Source organism: Candoia aspera, chromosome 4, assembly GCF_035149785.1.
Source record: "Candoia aspera isolate rCanAsp1 chromosome 4, rCanAsp1.hap2, whole genome shotgun sequence".
NCBI lineage: Eukaryota > Metazoa > Chordata > Lepidosauria > Squamata > Boidae > Candoia > Candoia aspera.
In genome coordinates, this window is record NC_086156.1 from 17,507,452 (window position 1) to 17,527,233 (window position 19,782).

At 37.2% G+C, this 19,782-nt stretch overlaps 1 protein-coding gene across 1 annotated transcript in view; it reads left to right on the plus strand.

The window, feature by feature from the left end:
• Positions 1-12,179, plus strand: part of ODAD2 (outer dynein arm docking complex subunit 2) — a 72,320-nt gene extending 60,141 nt beyond the window's left edge. Inside the window, exon 19 of the mRNA XM_063301918.1 lies at positions 11,979-12,179. Coding sequence (XP_063157988.1) covers positions 11,979-12,092 — 114 coding nt within the window. The 3' untranslated portion in view covers positions 12,093-12,179. The remainder of the gene's footprint in view (positions 1-11,978) is intronic.
• The last annotated feature ends 7,603 nt before the right edge of the window (positions 12,180-19,782 follow it).

Below are 19,782 nucleotides of genomic sequence, written 5' to 3' on the forward strand. Positions count from 1 at the left end.
CTAGTGTTGATTTTTGCATATCTGGGTGTTGATTGCTGGCAAGGGAGTGTACTGGTCTTTTGGCTTTTCTGTTGTCTCTTTTGAATGGCATGTAAATGTTGTTTCCCTCAATGTGTCTGTTGATGGCTGCTTTGTCTGAGTGCCAGGCTTCCAGGAATTCTCTGGCATTTTTGGATTTGGCTTGGTTTAGGATGCTCACAGTTTCCCAGTTGAAACTATGGTTGAGTCTGTCTATGTGTTGTGAGATTAATGAGTTCTCATCGTGTCTTCTGACTGCTAGTTGGTGTTCATGGATGCGCTTTGCTAGTCTTCTGCCTGTCTGTCCTACATAGTGGCTGTTACAGTCTTTGCATTGTATGTTGTAAAATAGATTCTATTTTAGTTTTTACAAAACACAACAAGGATAAGCAATTTCATGATTTCAAAAACTGGATACTAGAGGGAACTAAAGATTTTAGGTAGAGGAAAGATTTATAAGCCTGTAAAATGTTGCAAAATGTTATAGCAATGAAAACACTGAAGGAGACTTTTGAAGAATGGAGTCAGAAATTAGTAGCCACAATATCAACAATGTCAGTAATGATGTCTGCTTCAATGGATAGACTATGTCCAAAAGATGTTATTGAAGAAATGACAGATTTAGAACACATTTTATCTGACAAGATAGAGATGATATTGAAAGTGGATTTACAACTGACTGGCCAAGAAAATGACTTAGAAAAGGACGTTTCGCTCAGGGTAGGTAGAAGCTATTGAACAGTTCCTCTTCTGAGATGGCTGGGTGGGCAGGCTCATGTCCTTGTCTTCCAGAAAGCTGTTAAGAGCTGGCTTTTTCTTCCAGTGTTGGGCCAGGATGGGAGGTGAGACCAGTACTTTTGTTTTTGAGTGATAGTGTTATGGCATTGATGGTGTGTTTAGAGTTTTTTTTAAATCTTACCTATTTTATTTGTATATCTGTTTGTTAGCTGCCTAGAATTATTTTATATAATATGCCATATAAACTATTCTAATAAATAAATAAACTAGTTAAGTATAATTGAAAGCTGATTTACACAGGCAGATAGGCCATCGCAGATGTAACTCTATGGAGGGAACGTTTGTATTAGAGGTCATCTTTAAAGCAGCTTCCTTTTTGAAGCAGGGCTTGGAGGGCAGGTTTCAAGTAAACAGCAATAACAGCATATGTGAGACACGTTATTTCCAGTCTAATCCCTAGTAAGGAACAATAACTCTGATGATTTTATTATTGTTGTTAGTCTCCACTTTGGTAGCTTTTTAATTTAGGAACATTTGGGGAAAAAACTGTATGTTGGCATCCTGTTCTTGGCATGTTCTGAATATCTTTTAGTCTTCTAAAAAGAAACCTGTCCCACTAAGCTGTAGGTTTGTTGGAGCAGTTCAACAGAAGCTGTGCCCTGCAGCTCTTTTAGTGATAAATGAGCCATTTCAAATAAGTGGAGCTGCAGCCAATTTATGCAGAAGGAATCATTAAAGCATTTTTAAATAGATAGTTTTGAAGGTTCAAAATGTATAAACAAGGTATGTTAAACCCAAATATATACTGCGAATTTTAATGGAAAAGGTTGCTGCTCTTTGACTCTTCCAACTTTAACAGAATTTGCCAGAAAACCAAAGAATCTGGCAAAGGCCATAGATAACAGTTCCATCTTTCATCTAGGTTTCTCTTCTGTATTTATTTTGCTTTAGAGAATGCAGGGAATGTCCTTTTTTCTGACTTGGCACTTTTATCTTAACCACAGAAAATACATTGAGCAGCTTCTTGCAATTGTCTAAAAACAAATTCCAGTTCAGGAGACTTTGTAGAAAAGTCAGGCTGGGATCCAGAGAGCCCTGTGCACAACTGGAAAACATTTTTATACATCCATAGAGGGGTCACTGATTTTCCATTCAGCTACAGAAAATCCCCTGATCCATATATGTAGCGTTTCAGGAGTAAAAGAGGAACGTTAGTTGTAAGAAGACCCACTACAGTATGCAGTTGGCATGCCCATTTGGATTAATCTGATGTAGGTGAAAAGCAAAACTCTCTGAGGAATATTATTTGTAAACAGTGCTACCTTAAAAAATAATTGTACAGTTAATAAGATGAATTTCTTTTCACTGGCAGATATTGCGCTTAGCACTGAGGCAAGGTGCCAGGTAATTATTTTTGGCAATGAGCTGAGCAAAAATAGTTTCCTTGAGGGAAAAAAAAGAGCATTCACAGAAGCTGAACATAAGAAAAAACAATAATGTATTTCAGACTTCTTGACTAGTCTTTTTGGCAATCATTAAAAATATGATACATTTCTGCCTGAAAACAGCAAGTTTAATTTTACCAATTAGCTGAAGATTGTATGTATTGAATTAATGCTCTGGCTGCTTTTTGTCGTAATTAAGCATCAGAAGACATTTGTCGATACCTTCTTTCAAAATGGCTTGTTGAGTTCTTGGGAAGATTCCTACAGAGTCTAGCTTTTACCATCTCTTTGATAGTACATCATATTGTAGGATATTTTTGCACATTTAAAATGTTTGTGTGTTTTTATATACTGAAAACAGCTGTTAGACATTTACTTTTATAGAAAGGAAACTAGCAAAGGAAAGAGTCTTATTTTATAGAAAAGTCTTCATGTCTTTGTAGATGCAGAAGAAAGGAAGGAATGCATTTCATTCCTTGCTGCTTCTTTGCTGGCGTGTTGTTTGACAACTCCAAGCAAGTGATGGATATACATTTATCTGCAGTCTTTCAGTCATGCAACACCTTTAAAAATCTTCAGGCTTGTATGAGTTTTGAAATCCAGCAGCTGGTGGGTCAATTTAGGGCTGAATAAGGCCACAAGGATAGATTTTGCAATGCTTCTTTTCAGAACTAGTCTACAGGTGGCAGAATTTTCTAATAATATTTGTGATCCCTTAAACTTGGAAATCTTTGCAATAGCTGAATTTGATTTTTTTTTCAATCTGTCAATTATGTGTAAATTTCAATTATTATTTTTCCTTTCCCCTTTTTTTTAGTAACAGGATTTTTTAGTATTGTAATTTTGTTTACAGGCATCACAGGATCAGATACTTGGTTGTTGATTGTGTGCCATCAAATCAGTGTTGATTTTTATTTACCAAGGAGATGAACCTTCTCCAATATGATCTGTCCCCAGCCTGCCCATTCAGGTCTTCCAGTGGTGCACCTATCACTGCTATAATTGAGTCCATAACATCCTGTTGTTAACTGAGCTATTGACTGAATCACTTTGCCACCACACACTACAGCAAACAGCAGCAATACCCATCTGAATTAGGTAAAAGTAGTATATTTATTAGTATTTCTATTTTCATTTCAAATACATTGAGAAATAACTTTTGAACAAATTGTTCAGTGTCTGAGACCTGGATGTCTAAAGTCTGTGTATCTTACAGTCTTTAGGTAGCTCTTTTAAGTAGGGATTGGAAAACATTCAGAGTACTGTAATAAAATGGTAGCAATGCTAGCATTTAATAACCATGATTCCTTAATTATCTTCCTTTCCTTCCTTCCATAAATCTAAAAAAAAGGAAAATTTTAATCACTAATATGAAGGAACTAAAGTGAACTAAATATGGTAAAGAGAATCTAAAGCAGATAAAATATGAATGAATAAGATGCTAGTGGTTGAGGAAGGTGCATCCCATGTTGAGCTTGAGTAGATGTGAAGAAAAAAGCTGAAGGTCTGGAAAAATCTACTCTCTTTTAATGTTATTATACATAGTAGAGAAAAAGAACCTAGTTTCTGTTTTAATCTTGGTAAAAATAAGCTTTCAGTAAATGGAAACAAGCGTGTTTTTTGTCTTTGAGTGTATTTATCCAATGTGTTAGACCAAATGCCTTCTTTGTATCTTAATCAGCTCTCAAGAAAATACAAATACAAATATAGGGAAAAGGCACTTAAGATAAAAGTATGTGAAAGTATCTTCAGTTTCAGTTTCAAGATATCAGGGCAGCCTATTGTTTTTCAGGGGATGAACATTATGTCCCATAAGATACCCTTTATTCTCAGACTAATTTTGTTGATTTATGTTTTCTAAATATTGTGCCGAAATTTTCAAAGTCAAATGCAGTCTCAACCCCTCTAGAATTTAATGTTGTAGAATATTTTTTTCGAATTAAAACTTAATTGAATAATTATATTAGGCAACATCTCTGCCCACAACCTGATCCATCATGAATTATTTTCCTGATTGTAGAGCTTTCCTCTTCTTTATCCAAGGGAATAGAACAATGTTATAGAAAGAACTATTTAATCTGGTCAACTGTTATTAGGTAAAAAGTGTTTATAGGCTATACACATAAACCTGGAGTAATGCAAACCATGCCAGGATGGTACTCTTCTGTATAGCAGAAAGTCTACCCAACAGCACCTGTCAGCAGTTCCCCATCAGCTATTCTTAGACAGTGAGAGAATAAGAAAATGAGTGAGACTGAGAAAGATGAGTGAGTGAGCAAGAAAGAAAGACTGAGCAAGAGAGCATAAGAGAGATAATCTGTGATCATCATAAGGTGAGTGGGGACCTCTTGGTTAACTAAGAAAAGTGGAGAGCTTCCAACCCACCCCATGGATCAGGTCCTGAGTAATGCCTACATCTATGGGCAATTTTTAAAACAGTAAACCAGTCTCAGAAACTGTAATAATTACAAGTGTATAAAGTGTTTGTTTTTCATTAAATCAATACACATGTTGTTTACATACTAATATATTTCATCTTGGACTGATAGTCTGTGACATATTCTTGCAGTTAAATTGGCATATTGTAATTCAGTATTTTAATCCATGTTTTGTTATATAATAGTTCTAAGGACATAAAAGGAATGATATAGCCTTTAGATCTTTTCTTTCCTTCTCCCTTTAATATTGCTTTTTGGCTGTTGTAACAAGAAAGAACAATCCTCTTGATTTTACTATTTCTTAAGAAAGAGTCATACCATTTGTCACTATACACAAAATCATTTTGACCTAGGATGAATGCAAATCCTGCTTTGGCTTTAGCATCCGTTCAAACTTTCCTTCCTTTCTTCTTCTGCATTAATAACATTAATAAATAACACAAGCTCAAAGGCCATTCAATCCTCAGGTGCCTTTAAATAGTTTATACTTGGTCAGTATTGTTAAAAAATGGATTGGCACCTTCTCAGTGGTTGTTCCTGGTCTCTGTGTACACTCCTCCTTGAATTGAGAGAACTTCCCTCTGTGATGGCTTTTTAAAAGGCCTTACAGCCCATTTTAATACAGGTGTTTGTTGATCGTTTTCATTTAATATTTAATTGTTACTTTAGTATTTTTACTCAGTTGTATATTTTATTGTAAATTGCTATGGGACACCAGGTAATAAATGTAATAAGTGCAAGTAACTGTCAGACCTGAACACAAATGATGTTTTTCTTAGCCTTCAAGATTCCTGAATCATGGGTTTTAGACATGAACCTTAATTCACTTTTACCCCCATTGGCAATGTTAGTGAGAATATGGCAAGAGATTTCTTACTGCTGCTAAGAGAGAGAAAAACAGAAGGCAGCCAATCATCTCCTGCTTATACTAGGGTAAAGAATTAGCAGCATTTTGGTCTAATGCTTCCTTAGATGGTATGCCAAAAGTTAGGTTCCAGCCCACATGGGAATTTCCCAGGGTCCCTTTTCAACTGGAATCTGTTCACTATTGACCACGATGTTTGGAGGCCAAGTTCTCTTTCAGCAACATATGTATTCCAAGTATCATGTTATCCTTTTATTAGTTCAGAAGAAGAAAAAGAATGGAATTAAGTAGAAATGAAATAGTAACTAAGTTCTAATCCTATTTATTTTTGGACTGTATCACATGTATTATTTATCATTTAATTGAAACAGAAGCTTTGAAGGGGCAAACTGTATGTGAAAAATAGCACATAAACTTGGATGTCTCAGATATTTCCAGTCTTTGGTTGTTGAAAACAAGCACTGGCTCTGTCTAGAGTGATACTTTTTTGGATGGATTTTGACCATATGTTTTTATTTAAGGCAGGGTTTTTTTGTATTTTTTTTAATGTAAATTTTTGGAGTATAGCTAATAAGTTCATCCCCTTCCTAATTAAAAGGTAAAGGAATTCAACATCTTTGTTATAACAACATGTGGGAGAAGCAAGCTACTACTGAATTGAAAAAGAAAAATTCAGACAGTAATTTCTAGCATCACTTAAGAATAATAAACCACAATTATATATGTTTTAGGCAGTATATATGATCTTAATATATATTTATAAAGATGTATAAGAAATTCCTTGATCAGGACATGATATTTATTTAGGTAGTTAAGTTAGCTCTGATTGGCAGCAGCTTTCCAGAAAAAGAAGGTTCTTCACACAAAGCAGAGATTCCAAGGGACTGAGCTGGGAACTTTTTGCATGTAAAATCTGTGTTCTCCTGTTTATCAGTGGGTCCTCTCTAGGTCCAATCTTTGCCTGTCAAATCAGAAGAAACTATTTTTTGAATTGTGTTAAACATAAATAGTAATTAATTGTTTTTAATTGAATGCATTTTTAACTATACAGATAATATAAAAAGTAAAAGGACAGTGATTTAATCCATGTTTGTCATCTCACTTGGGGCGGGAGGAGAGGTAATCAATCCTGTGGGTGGCTAGCACCCTGAAGAGGTCCTTGTGAATTAAATGAATGTAAATTAAGAACTTTTAACATCTCTATCTTGGAATTTATATTTATATTTAAGAATACTGTTTTATTGTACTTTAATCGGTATATATCCTAGTTTTATTGTAAAACGCCCAGAGTTGCTCTTTGAGTGAGATGGGCAGTGACGAAATTCAGAATATAAATATATTAATTATTTGCAGCTTGTGAAATTCTCAACCTCCTAATCTCCTGGGTCCAAGTTCATTCCACAATAGGTAGACACAGTTCCATTGAAATAAGGGCTCCTTTAGAGCAAATCTCATCTCAGTTTCTCCCTGCTACCCCGAACTGCATTAGTTTATTGTTTTAGCAAAATTTAACTAAATAAACTAATTCAAATTGTATTTATTCTTCCATTTCCTCTCAATGTTTATGTAGCCACAAGTGGAAAATTTGTTTCCAAATTTTTCTTTAACATTAGGAATTAAAGATTGGGTCTAATATTTTGTATATAAAGTTTTAGCAGTAGTAACCAAATATATTTCTAGCTCTCTATCTAAAATTAATTCATTAGTATAGAATCTGTATAACTTGTATAGATCAACAAAAACTGTAGAAGATATAAATGAGGCACGTTATCTTGAAAAAGCTTCACACCAACTGGAGGTTGGCATTTTCAATAAGAGCTTATCAGATGACTTTATCAATCAACTCTGGTTGTTAAAGAATAATCCCTGCTGAACATACCACATCACTTGTTCATTAAATCAATTTTTCAAAATTCTAAGGGATCTTAGGTATATATTTTTTAAAAAACTTATATCAAGTGGCCTGGAAAGAAATAGGATGAAATGAAATTATTTATAAATTATTTCAAAGAGACTTGTCTAGTACAAACCATTTCTTTAATGCTGTTAAAATAACATATTTTAGGGGAGGAGAAATAATATTGTTTTGATCACAAGAATCTGGCAGAATGATTTCATTACCAAGCCCAAAAACATCAAAAGGAGTATTACCCAAAAAGCTATGTTTGAGGTTAATTATTAAGATAATTACTGAAAGCAAAAGATGTTCTGTGAACATACAGTCTATAATCATAAATAGTTTGTATTTTCCTTGTTTCATGTCAAACTTAAACCATTATAGGTACACCATGTATATGCATACTTTGGGTTTTGGATCAGACATATGATATATTTCTGCCTTTAACTCGTGTACTGGGTTCACAGGGAAACTGCTTCATGAGGCAACATGTAGCAGTTAAAGCTCATCATAACTGCAGATTGTGGCAGAAAATAAAAATAGGAGATGATATTCCTTCACTGAATGGAGGAAGGCAGTTCAGAAAACACAAGAAGAGGTTTATGGGAAGAAGCCACACCAAGCTGTGCCTTACATTATCCATCAAGGAAGCGCAGCAATGCCAGGCTCTTAAAGCACCATCTATACATGTCATTGATAAAGTTCAATAGGCTCTGTATTTGGTAGATCTGGTTTGCAACTCTGGAGTCATGTTCATTCCATAATAACAACAAATTATTAACAGCTGTGCGTTGATTAGGAGCCTTTTGGTTGGGTTCATATAATTTGTGTCATAGTCAATTTATTTGTATATTGCATTTTTCACAAACAGATTGAGTTTGAAGGTTGTTCAGATACAAATACCACCATGTATCAAACAGATTACATTAATGTAATTACTGTTCAGTTAAAAGCATATCAATTTTAAATAATCAGAAGACAAATCAGTAGGCCAATTAAACATTTCCAAAGGCAATAGTAACATTGTACTCAAAAAGCATTTGATTTAACTGTTCACATTCTGAGCTTTTAAGTGTAAAGAGGTTACAGAAACCATAGAGTGCTTTGGTTAAGCCCCAGTTTGCATACCGTCTCCATGAGGCAGCCTCCCCATGCTTAATGATGATAAAGTTTTCTTTAATTGAAAACATGCAGTTTTCCCCCAGTAAAGCATACCTCTTGTAGGTTTCATCAAAGGTCTATTCTTCCCGTTCCTTGAGGGCAATACTACTATGAGGTGAGGTCCGTGCTTTCTCTGAGAATTTAATTTTCCTCCAAAAAGTTTATTTTTGTGTTGGTACAGCAAAGGGCTGAATTGACCCCCATCTCGAAACTTCTCAAAGATTAGCTTAAAATACTGAGCCAGGTTCCAAAAGCTGTGCACTTTCACTCATTTATACAGCCACATTTATCACATTACAGTTACCTTAGGTATCAACAGCTGGATCATGCGTGTGTAAGGAGAAAAGAAACCACCTGTTTTCTTTAGGGGAGAGGAGCATTGGCTGCATAGGAATATATACTGCACTCTATCCTCCCTCACCAAACTGTTTTTTCTATAGATTTCCTTTGTAAACAGCCAGCTACATGGGGACACTTTCTCATCTTGTTCACATAGCAAAGGAGCAAGTTGGAGAGGGGAGGCAAGGCATACGGTATGAATGGTTATCTACAGAGGACCTTGTATGTAAAGGTCATAAATCAGGTTGTCTTGCTTTACATCTCAAAGAAAGTATTTCAATATCAGCAGTTGGGAGAGTTTTCACCTACAGGTAGTCCTTGACTTACGACCATTCATTTAACGATGATCCAAAGTTACAATGGCTTCAGAATGGGTGCTCCTTCCAAGCATTGCAAAATATCACACCCCCACCCACATAGTCACATGATTGCATTTCAGGCACTTGGCAACTGACTTGCATTTACAAGTGGTTGCAGCATCCCACAGTCAAGCAATCGCATTTGTGACTTTTTTGCCATTTTCTGGCAAAAAATGCCCATTGGATTCGCTTAACGACCCATGATTTGCTTAACACCTGTTGTAAAAATGGTTGTAAAATCAAGTCTGGTCACATGGTGACTCGACTTATGACCATAATGACTTATGATGGAAATTCCTGTCCCAATTGTGATCATAAGTCGAGGACTACCTGTACAGATAAATGGATTGCCTGAAAATCCAAGAGTTTTTGGGCTTTCCTTACCAATATAAAAAGGAACAGTTTACCCGTCAGCTGGAGCCAGAGCTGGGAGATCAGTTCCTGATGCCTGTCTATTATCACTAAGTGCTTGGTGTTGTTTTAGTCTCGTAGAAACAACATTTTTTTTTTAGTCTCTTGGTTTGATCCTTTGACTCATTTGAGTCTTGTACTTGTACTGCTAGCATTGATGAATGAGTATCTTACTTCCTTGAAGTAAAACTGGCATTTCTCTTTGAAATATATATGGAAGTCTCATATGTTCAATGTTTGGGATTAGAGCAGATCCTGCTTTTGCTCTTTAAAATTAGTCCAGCTGACTGCAGGGCAAACAATAACTTGCCTTGAAAATGGTGCCTCTCAAAATCCTGTTGTTCTGTGATTCTGTAAACTGTGCTACATGTATACAAAAGTTTAAAAAATTGAATTGAAGCAAGAACCCTGAATGCTTTACAAGTGACATCTAGAGGTCAGAGAGTGAGAGGTGACTGACAAGATCCTTATACTCTGCCCAAATACTTCCTGAAGTATAAAATGCTTTGATCTTCATAAGCATGTCCCAAATGTGTGCAATTTTATTTCCTGTCTCCCAACTGTTGTAAGGCTAGTGAATGGTGGTAGTGTGTAGTTTTTACATTTGTGTTAACTTTCTGCTTGTATATGTAGCTGCTCATAATGTTATATAATGCAGCAGTATGAAAAATATGCATAAGAATTGAATGGAAACATATTTTTGTGGTTGAGTTCAATGTTGTTTGCATTCAGAATACTGAAAGCTGCAGTTTGAAAAATGATTTTTAATTAAGGCTACATGCTTTAAAACCCTGAAGTAGCCATAATAAAAATTTAGGAGACTTACTTAAATCTGAATTGACCACACAGCTCCTTTCCATTAAATGTTTACATTACGTCATGAATATAGTACACAGCTGCAATGCATGCCCAAGGTTGTAATGGGTAGCTCACTTAAGTGGTGCTCCCACATAATCCCTATTCTTGTATCTCCACCCGCTCTTGTGGAGAGCTTGTTTAGTAGCTGGGCTGCTACTCTTTTATGGAGAAAATTCCTTTGTGTGCCTTTATTCAGGAGGAAAAGAGTGCAAACCCTGCTCTCAGTTTTCTTGCCATTCTGTAGCTAGCAGAGTGGCCAGATTGGTAGGCTTAGGGATATTCACAGGGTGTGGTCAAAAACGTCAAGATGGTGGCAGAACGATGGGGACATCCCTGGATAGGCTAAAGAGTGGGAGGCTAAATTCCCAGTGAAATGCAGGGTGCTTATTATGTAGATTAAAGCTTAGGACTCAATTGAGATTTGAAGAGAATGGGAAAAACTATTCTGAATAGTTTTATTCAGGCTTTAACTCACATCTGATCTTCCAGGAAGAAATACACATCCAGATGCACATACAATAGGGATAAAACAAGTCTAAGGATAGAAACTGCTCAGATCAGTCCATAAGATACATTTAAAATAGGATTCTACTTTGCATCTAGCTCCACATTTCCCCAGATGGGTATTTCCTTCAGATTTTCCAGGTCTGCTGGGTTGGGGTAGTTTTCTTACCTGCCTGGATCTAAAGTGGGTTCAGAAAGGAAGACAAAAGAACTAAGGTAACATGGGCTTTTGGGTTATTCTGTCCTTTTTTTTAAAGCTCGCCTGAGAAGGAAAACGTCCTGGTCCTGATTGGTTGTTCAGAGTTTGAGCAGAGTTTAGTGGTCTTTGCACACTATCTAAAACAGGTTTAGTTTTTGATTGATCAGCTCTTTTGTATTTGAACCTTTGGGTCTATTTGCTCCCCATTCACAACAGAAATTGATTGACCAAAGTTACAACAAAAAACAGATTAAAGTTCTATTGCTAGAGAGCAATGGTTTTAAATAGAGCCATTGCCATTCAGGGGCATTTAAACTCTCAAAATGTTTCCATTGGAAGTGGGAAAACTTAGAACTTTGTTGAAAAGCCAACATTCAAAATGATTTCTTTTAAATTCCAGTCCTGAATAATTGCCACTACACTACCAATGTAATATTTTTATTATGTCTTTGTGCATAACAAGACCGGTCTGAGCTTTTTTCCTGATATGCTTATCTTAAATTCATCTGTTTTGTTCTTTTTGAAACTTGTTATGCTTTTGGCTACTGTTCTTTCTCTAAAGAGGCTATTGAGAATCCAGCTTTGAGAAGCTGATTCCAGAATGTGGAACACATGGCTATTTTCATTCATTACTGGATGGATTTCTGCAGGCGTGTTATTTTAAAATAATTTATTTTTGGTGTAATGTTTCTGGTTTGGAACTCTTTCTCATTTTATTTTTTTCCTGCACTTTTATTTTTAACAAGCTTCTGCTGGGTATGGCAGGCTCTACGGATGAAACTCTTCAGGAAGCAGCAGCTGGTTGCATAGCAAACATCCGCAGGCTGGCTCTAGCTACGGAGAAAGCTAAGTATGGCTGAAACTCCAAGCAGTTTTTACCAGGCCCTGTAAGCTTTTTCTATCTAATGTACTATGCAAGCTCAGATTGGGCAAATGCTGAACAAGAATGTCTCAGAAATATATATTTTCAGTTATTTGTACGAGTGTGGCATATCTAATCAAAATTAATAAAATAGAAGCAAAAGTGAAATATAAAGTGAAAAAGTGCATTATATTTTAGTATATACCCTTATTGCTGTATTTTAAACATTATTGTTATTTTATCACTTCCACCAGATATATTTGGTATAACCCAAATACATCACTGAATATCCAAAAAGGTTGTGACTCTAATAATGCTGCTTTTCTACTTGTTTTGCATGCCGTGTCCTGTAACAAACATATTTTCTTTCACTGTATATGGCTGTACATTTTTTTTTTGCTAGATGAGTTGAGCTAAACTTGTCTAATCATTCCATCATTATGATTTTCCTTGGTTAAGTACTTACAAATCTCAAGAGGGTTACATTCACATATGCCAGTTTCACATCTGGAACTATACAAGGACTTCAAACACATGGACTTTCCCACATGCTTCCAGCATTCCCTCAAATATCCCTTTAGTACTACCAGCACCAAGGAGGTCAATTAATTTGATTAGAAACATATAGTGATCCAAATAGAAGCTCAAGTGTTAAAACTCACTACTAGATGTGTTAAACCAATTTAAAACAAATGAGCATTTTCTTCCTCATTACACTGTCTCTTGTCATTTCCTGTTTTTTACTCATGACACATCTATACTGCATATTTCTGCTAGGTTCTGTTACCAGTTTTAGAGCCATAGCTTTTCCCAAAGAACCTTGGAAATTATAATTTGCAGAAGGTGCATAGAAATCTTTGTTACATGTTTCTAGATTCCTTCAAATTTCCAAGATCCCTTATGGAGAATGGTCTCAGCCAGATTCAGTCTGTGATATAGCTACAGCATACCCATAATTAACTTCCCTGTTGAAGTGGCTGCTCCTGATGCAACTCCTGTTGACTAGCTTTTTCTCTGTGATTTACATAGTGCAAGTTACAGATACAATTCTGGTAGTCTGCATTTGCATTTGTTCAGCTTTACCAAATATGTCACACGGACAGTTATTTGCAAGCATTGATTTACTTTTCAGTTGCAACAAAGACCTGTTTCTTCATCACCCTTGTCAGACCATTGAAAGCCTAACTTTTTAATATCTGTTATACAAAGATTTGCATCAAGTCATATATTTCTGTCCCCAGAGAAACTTTAAGTATGTTGGAAGAAGATGATTAAGTCTTGCAAAATGAAGTACACTAATAAACTGGCCCTGACTAGCTGCTACACTGATTTATTCTCAAGATGTACATCAGCCTTCTCTAAGATTATGCCCTCCAGATGTCTTAGGCCTGTAGCTCCTAGCTTCTGGGCATGCTGCCTGAGGATTTTGAGTGTTGTGGTTTAAATATATCCAAATGACATTACAATGGTCAAAGCTGATGTGTAGATTATAATCCTTATAAAGTACACACCCAAGGAAGTAATAAGCCAAATGTTTAAGTTTTCAGGACCCTGTAAATCTGAGGTGCAAAGCAGCCTAAATTGAAATTGATGATACTCTGTAAAAAAAATTGTATTGCTTGGTCAAGAGGCAATTTGGAACATGAATGTCTATGGGTTGGTAATATTTTATTTTATACTTGGAGCTGAAGCTTTCAAAATGCATTTAATATCTTTTCCAATTTGCTCATGGTCAGTTTCTCAGTGAGTGTAAATCAACTAACGTCCTGTAGATGTCAAAAATGCTAAGCTGCTCTTTCATTAAAATGCTCAGGGGGAAAATACCTTTATACAACCATTCTCCAAGGGAAATGCTATCATATTCGAGGAAGAAAGTTGAGAGAGAGAACCTGCCTTTCTTTGAACTGAAAAGAAAACTGAGTTTTCCCTGCAAATATCTTTCAGCAGACAAAAAAGGCTTTCTTTATCATTTCCTGCATGTATGATTTATTGCCTGATGACAGACACTCATTATCAACTAATCAATTGTCCCAGATGCTCAGCTAGGCACTGAAATGTGAGCTTTATATTCATTTCCTGCTAAAGTTCAAGTGTATGAAAATATATGTTACAGGCCACTTACACATTGTTTTTGCTGTTTTTCCCCTCTTTGGTCTTTCACTTGTTAAGCAGAGACCGAAAGTCTATGTATACCAGTCATGTCAGCATTTCATCTTTTCTGTTCCATTTTGTCTCTGGAGTTAATGGACGTCAAGTAGTAATGCAGAATTCAGGACCCCAAAGTTTTCTGCTAGGTTTAAAGGCACTAAAGAGTATTTTGTGAATTATTTTTAATTTTAAAACATTCGGTTTTGTCCTGTTTCCTGATTTCATAATATGATGGGCTGCTAAGAACAGATATTATGCTAATTATTGCTGGTTCTTTCATGCTGTACATTGCTTAATGATTTCTTCACTTATGGCTAAACATAGGCTGTGCTTATACTGTATAGCTACTGTGTTTTAAGTGAGGTAAAGGAAAGCTGAGCTGCTTGATGTGGGATGGCCAAATCCATCAGCCATACATGGGGGTCATCTGTGGAGGCACTCTTCTGGGTGTTCCCCTGGAGCAGAGTGTCATGGCCACCCAGGTTTTAGAGTTGTTTCCCCAGGGAGACATTCCTGGCACCCTGATAAGGTGAGGACCTTTTCCTGCTCTTTAGTACTCTTGATGTTGGTCTTGTATTTTGAACCAGGGAACCTCTGTTGAAGTTGTGGGATAGAAATCTCTCAAAGAAAAAAGAACAAGGTTTAATTTGAACAAGTGATCATATAAACACCATCAACAACTAAAAAACCATTAGCTTGGCAATGTGATTTCTTTTAACAACAACAATACAAACTTGTATTACTCCTGCTACCTAATTACTCCTTTGGGATAAACCAGTGTTTTTTAAACTTGGCAACTTTAAGCTGTGTGGACTTCAACTCCCAGAATTCCCCAGCCAGCATGCCATAAGATGGATGGAAAGATGGATAAGATATATGGAGAAATCAAAGTAGAAATGCATTTTTCTACCGCTGGCTCATCATCTGCCCCACTGACCCAGATGTTTTCCCTATGCTTTCACCCAGTCCCATCTTGCATCCATTTGGGAATGCTGCCTTCACTGCTTCCAAGAATTTAATGCCCCTGCCATCCCCTTCCCTCGCCAGTGCACCCAACCTTCAGCTTAATCTTTCCTTGATCCCAAAAGTGCTCAGTGGGCATTAACCCAATGCACTTCTCTGACTTTTTTTGACTTTTAAACACAGAATAGCAGTCACACGTTGCCTTTAGCTGAGGCATACCAAGACACTCTAGCTCAGCATTTTGATATTGATTTCACAGATTTGAAAGCAGACTGTTCCCTCACTCCAAGCCCTGGTCTCCTCGTCTGTCAGCGCCTCAGCTTTTCAGCACACTCCCTGGGACGCAGGAAGAGTAGAGGGAGTAAGAGATTGAATGGCTCAGCCAGCCCGGTAAGCTCTAGAGTTTTGATGACCGCCCATTTACCTTTAAGGGGCCAAATCCTAGGTTAGTCTCACTCCACCAAAACAAAAACAAACCCCCTTCTGGAACTAAGCCAGGAGGAATTTTTGGCCCAAACCTAGCAGGCAAGTGGGAACCATTTCTGTTGTCATTACTGCTGTGCTATGTAGATAAATTCTCAGAATTATATTTTACTACTTAGGCTCAGCTATAATGTTCACTGCCACTCAGCAGTTTTCTGCTATTATCAACATGCTGATGTGAGTAAACTGCCACTTCTCCTGAAGGAATCAGCTTCTCTTAATAAGTAAGGCTTAACAAGCTGGTTTGGAGTCATCTTTTAATATCCAAGCTCCAACTTTAGAAAACCTTACAGAAAAGATACCTACCGTAGGGATTGGGCAATCATGCTTTGGGCTAGTATTTGTTTTTATTCTCTTTCTTTGCTTGGTGCCTCTGATGGCCAGTTCTTGGCCAGCTCCTGCTGATTATGGGATGCTTGTTTTTTAAAACCAAGTCTATAGTCAATTGTGTTGAGAGCCACAAATTTGCTTCTCCTCCAAAGGGCTCATACTCCCCACCCCCAGGGTATCAGATTGCTTGATGTTGGGTTGATACTGGCCAGGCATTGTGAAGGCAGCTTTTGCACTCAGAGGAAGTTCAACTAGAGTAGCAGGGAGCAAATCTTCATGACTATTTTGAGGGGGTAAGAATCAAGGCAACTCAGTAGCTACATGGGAAAGTGATCTTGTAAGCAATGACTGAAAATCAGGTTCTTCTGCGAAAAAGGGGGATAAAAACATGCCCCTATGCATCTAATAGCATGGCTTAATCTACAGTATACATTATGAAAGAGCCATTGTCTTAGAGATTTTATCTATTCCCTTGCCATTCTAGCTGAGGATGATGGACATCATAGTCAACATGTCCAAAGGACATTTAGTTGAAAAAAGTTGAGGTAGTTTCCCCTCCTTTCTAACCTGCCATCTTTAGTCTTTGCTGTTTTAACTTGTCTTATCCTCTACTAAGCTTACATTTTTAAGGCTTCAGTTTGAATGTTAGGGCCATGCAGAGCTTTGGTTTAATCCCGTGAAGGTGTTTTGGAGCACAAAAGGTACAAACAGAGCTGTTCTCTGCAGCTCTTCTCCAATGGCAGCTGTGGAAAGCAGCTGCACAATCCCAGGGAAAACATGACTGCTTTAAGGAGTTGTAGACATGGGCTGCTTTTGGCACCCAGATGCTCTCCAAAGCCCTATTAGGTTCTGTGATTTGACTTCTTTACATGGCGAGCATCACAGAGGAAGATGCATTACTGCATGTTGGCCACACACAATAAATTGTCCGCTGTGTTTACAATGCAAACTGGTGTCCCGTATCAGTGATGATTGTTGTGGTAGCAGCAGCTGAAAAAAAACACACATTCATTTTATCATTTCTGTTTATAACTTGAGTGTAAGACACAAGCAGCCTACAGAGAGCAATTATGGAAAGAAGGAAGTAGAAGAATGTCAGACTGCTGAGCTGCTGTACAAGAATGCAGATTTCTTTGTGGAAGTAATTAAGCCTCTAATAGAGGCCAATGCATTTATTCACTCAGTGAAGTTAAATAAATTTATAGTTTTAGTTTCTCCTTCAATCCTGTACCAATCTTTAGTTTTTGACCAAGTCAGATAAATACATGTGCAGCCAGACAAAAATACAGGTTTAAAAATCAGAGTTGTGTGAAGTTCCATATCTGTCTGCAAATGCTCCACATCCTCCCCTCCCACCACCCTCCATTTCAGATAAAGAAGATGAGGAAAACGTTTGCCAGAGGAGTTCTCCAACTTCAAATCCAATCTCAGTGTGAGCTATCATATTATATGTCACTAAATTAGAGCACAAATAACTCAGTTCCCCCAGGAAACTGCTATCACTGAAAATGGCAGTCTGGAAGGAAAAAGGAATAATAGCCCCCAGGGAACAGATTGGAGAGAGTGCCATGTGAGTGAACCAGATATCATAGTATTGGGATAAAAGACTGGCCACAGTATAACTCCTACCCTGCTGCTTGCTCATTCTTGATTAACAATCCTCATTTTAACTCAACAAATGAGATGGGAACAGCTAGCTCTGAAGTATATTTCAGCTGCAGTGAAAATAATTCCACTGAAAACATGTTGCTCATATATTAAATGGACCCTCAGGCTGCCACTGCTCCTTCTGCTTCTAATAGAAAAATAGTATCCAACACAGAATGCATTCATTGTCTCGTGCAATCAGTCGAAGTGTTCCTTCCTTACAAGCTCCCTAAATTCTTATGCGGCAGTGTTTCTGTTTAATTCCTCAGGGAACAATTCTCTTTTGTGTTCTTCTCATCCTGTTTGGGAAAACAAACATGAGAGGGGAGGAAAATTGTGTTTGTGTATATTCTTTCCTTGTATTTGTATAGGAACTGAACCTCAAACACTTAAGTAGTTTGGAGAAAATCTGATGAATGGATCAGCTGCTAAGAATTTTAGGAACAGTTTTGATAACTTAGGACCATTTATGGTTATGTTTTAATTCAACCCTCAGACAAACACACTGAAATCCTAGGGGGTGCACCATCAGGGATAAAGGCAAGAAATTAGATATCTCAGTCCTGAATTTAAACTCATCACTTTGCTTGTGGCTGTTGTGTCAACAGAGGGATGAGTGCCATTCAGAGAGGGGTAAAAAGGATGGAAGAATCACATACATAGCTTTTCACATCCCGTGTTTCAGGCTGCATGAGAATATTTCTCAGGGCCACCTCTTTGTTTAGAGTGAGGTATAAAAAGTACAGACAACTACTATATGCTTGAAGTGCACACTACCTTCTAAAATGTTTGGCAGCATATGTAATACAAGACTTTTGAAGCACACTGGGAATTTTATCTGGGAAATCAAAAAACTTTCCCAAAGAAGGTAGTGGCAAACATTCCCACGACATGGCCAAGAAAACTGCATGGATGCAGTCATCAAGCCCTGAGCTCAACTTGAGACTGGCCTCTTTACTTTTAGAGTGTCATCCAAAGGGTGTTGGATGACAGTCTCTCTGTCTATCACATTCCTATCTTGGCTCCCTGGACTATTTTCTGTGGTGGAGAAGTGTGTCCTCCTCAAACTGTTTTTTGAGCTACCACCCCAGACAGTACTTTTGTAGGACCATGTGAATAGGTTCCCCTCCCCTGCCCTGTTGTGAACGTAAGGTGTATAGCTCTGGTGTTCTTAATTCATTAATGGTCTTAGGCTATCATATTGCAGGATCATTGTTCTGTCTCATTTTGGAGCTTGCTAAAACAGTGGCTGCCTGGTAACTTCTAAGGGAGAGTAAAGAGCAAGGTGGATGGCTATCTGTTCCTTAAGGTGACTTTTGGCTCTGTTGGACTGCCTGTATTTCTCCAGCATTAACAAGAGGTGGTACTTTCTATTCCTAAGGGATGACTGTCAAGTTATAGTTATCAAAGAACAGTGCTTAAAATAAATACTACGCATGCCAACTGTGCAGCTTTAGCAGGTTGTTAAGTTTTATTTGGAAATCGTGTGGATGAACTTTGGCAATTTACCCTTCTTACCTCAGTCATTAAGTAAGTGTTTATGTCAGGCAAACTGGGTTAACAAGGCATGAGGACATGCAACCAGTATAGAAGAGGTTGACAATGTTGTGTGAAAGACAGGATGTGCATAGACATGTCCCTTGGCACTTTATACCTTCTTGCCAGCCAATCTTGATTGCATGTTTGAATTTTTTAGTATCATCAGAGGAGGAGGAGGAGGAGGAGTTGTTCTTAGTGGTAATAGTAGTAGTGGGATACTGGCATCCTGCAAAGTATAGCACCAGATTCCAATATATCTTTATTTAGAAGAATGTTTCTAAGTTCCACATGGACTTAAAAACAGTGGCATTGTTACAACCCCATCAGTAGTTTGGAGACACGCCTGTGTACCTAGAAAGTAAACAAAAGTATGCTGGGATCGTAGGGAACCTTCCAGTGGACTAAAGAGAGGGATGGAATCAATGTCATCAGTTTGGTAAATGGATATTTTGTAACTGATGACACTGATGATGAAGTCTTTACAGATGGTGTTTATTAATCTATGGGTTGCTGAACTGTGGTTAGTTGAATAAGTCAAAACTGATTGTAGTTTCAGAACATGCTGATCCATAAACTGT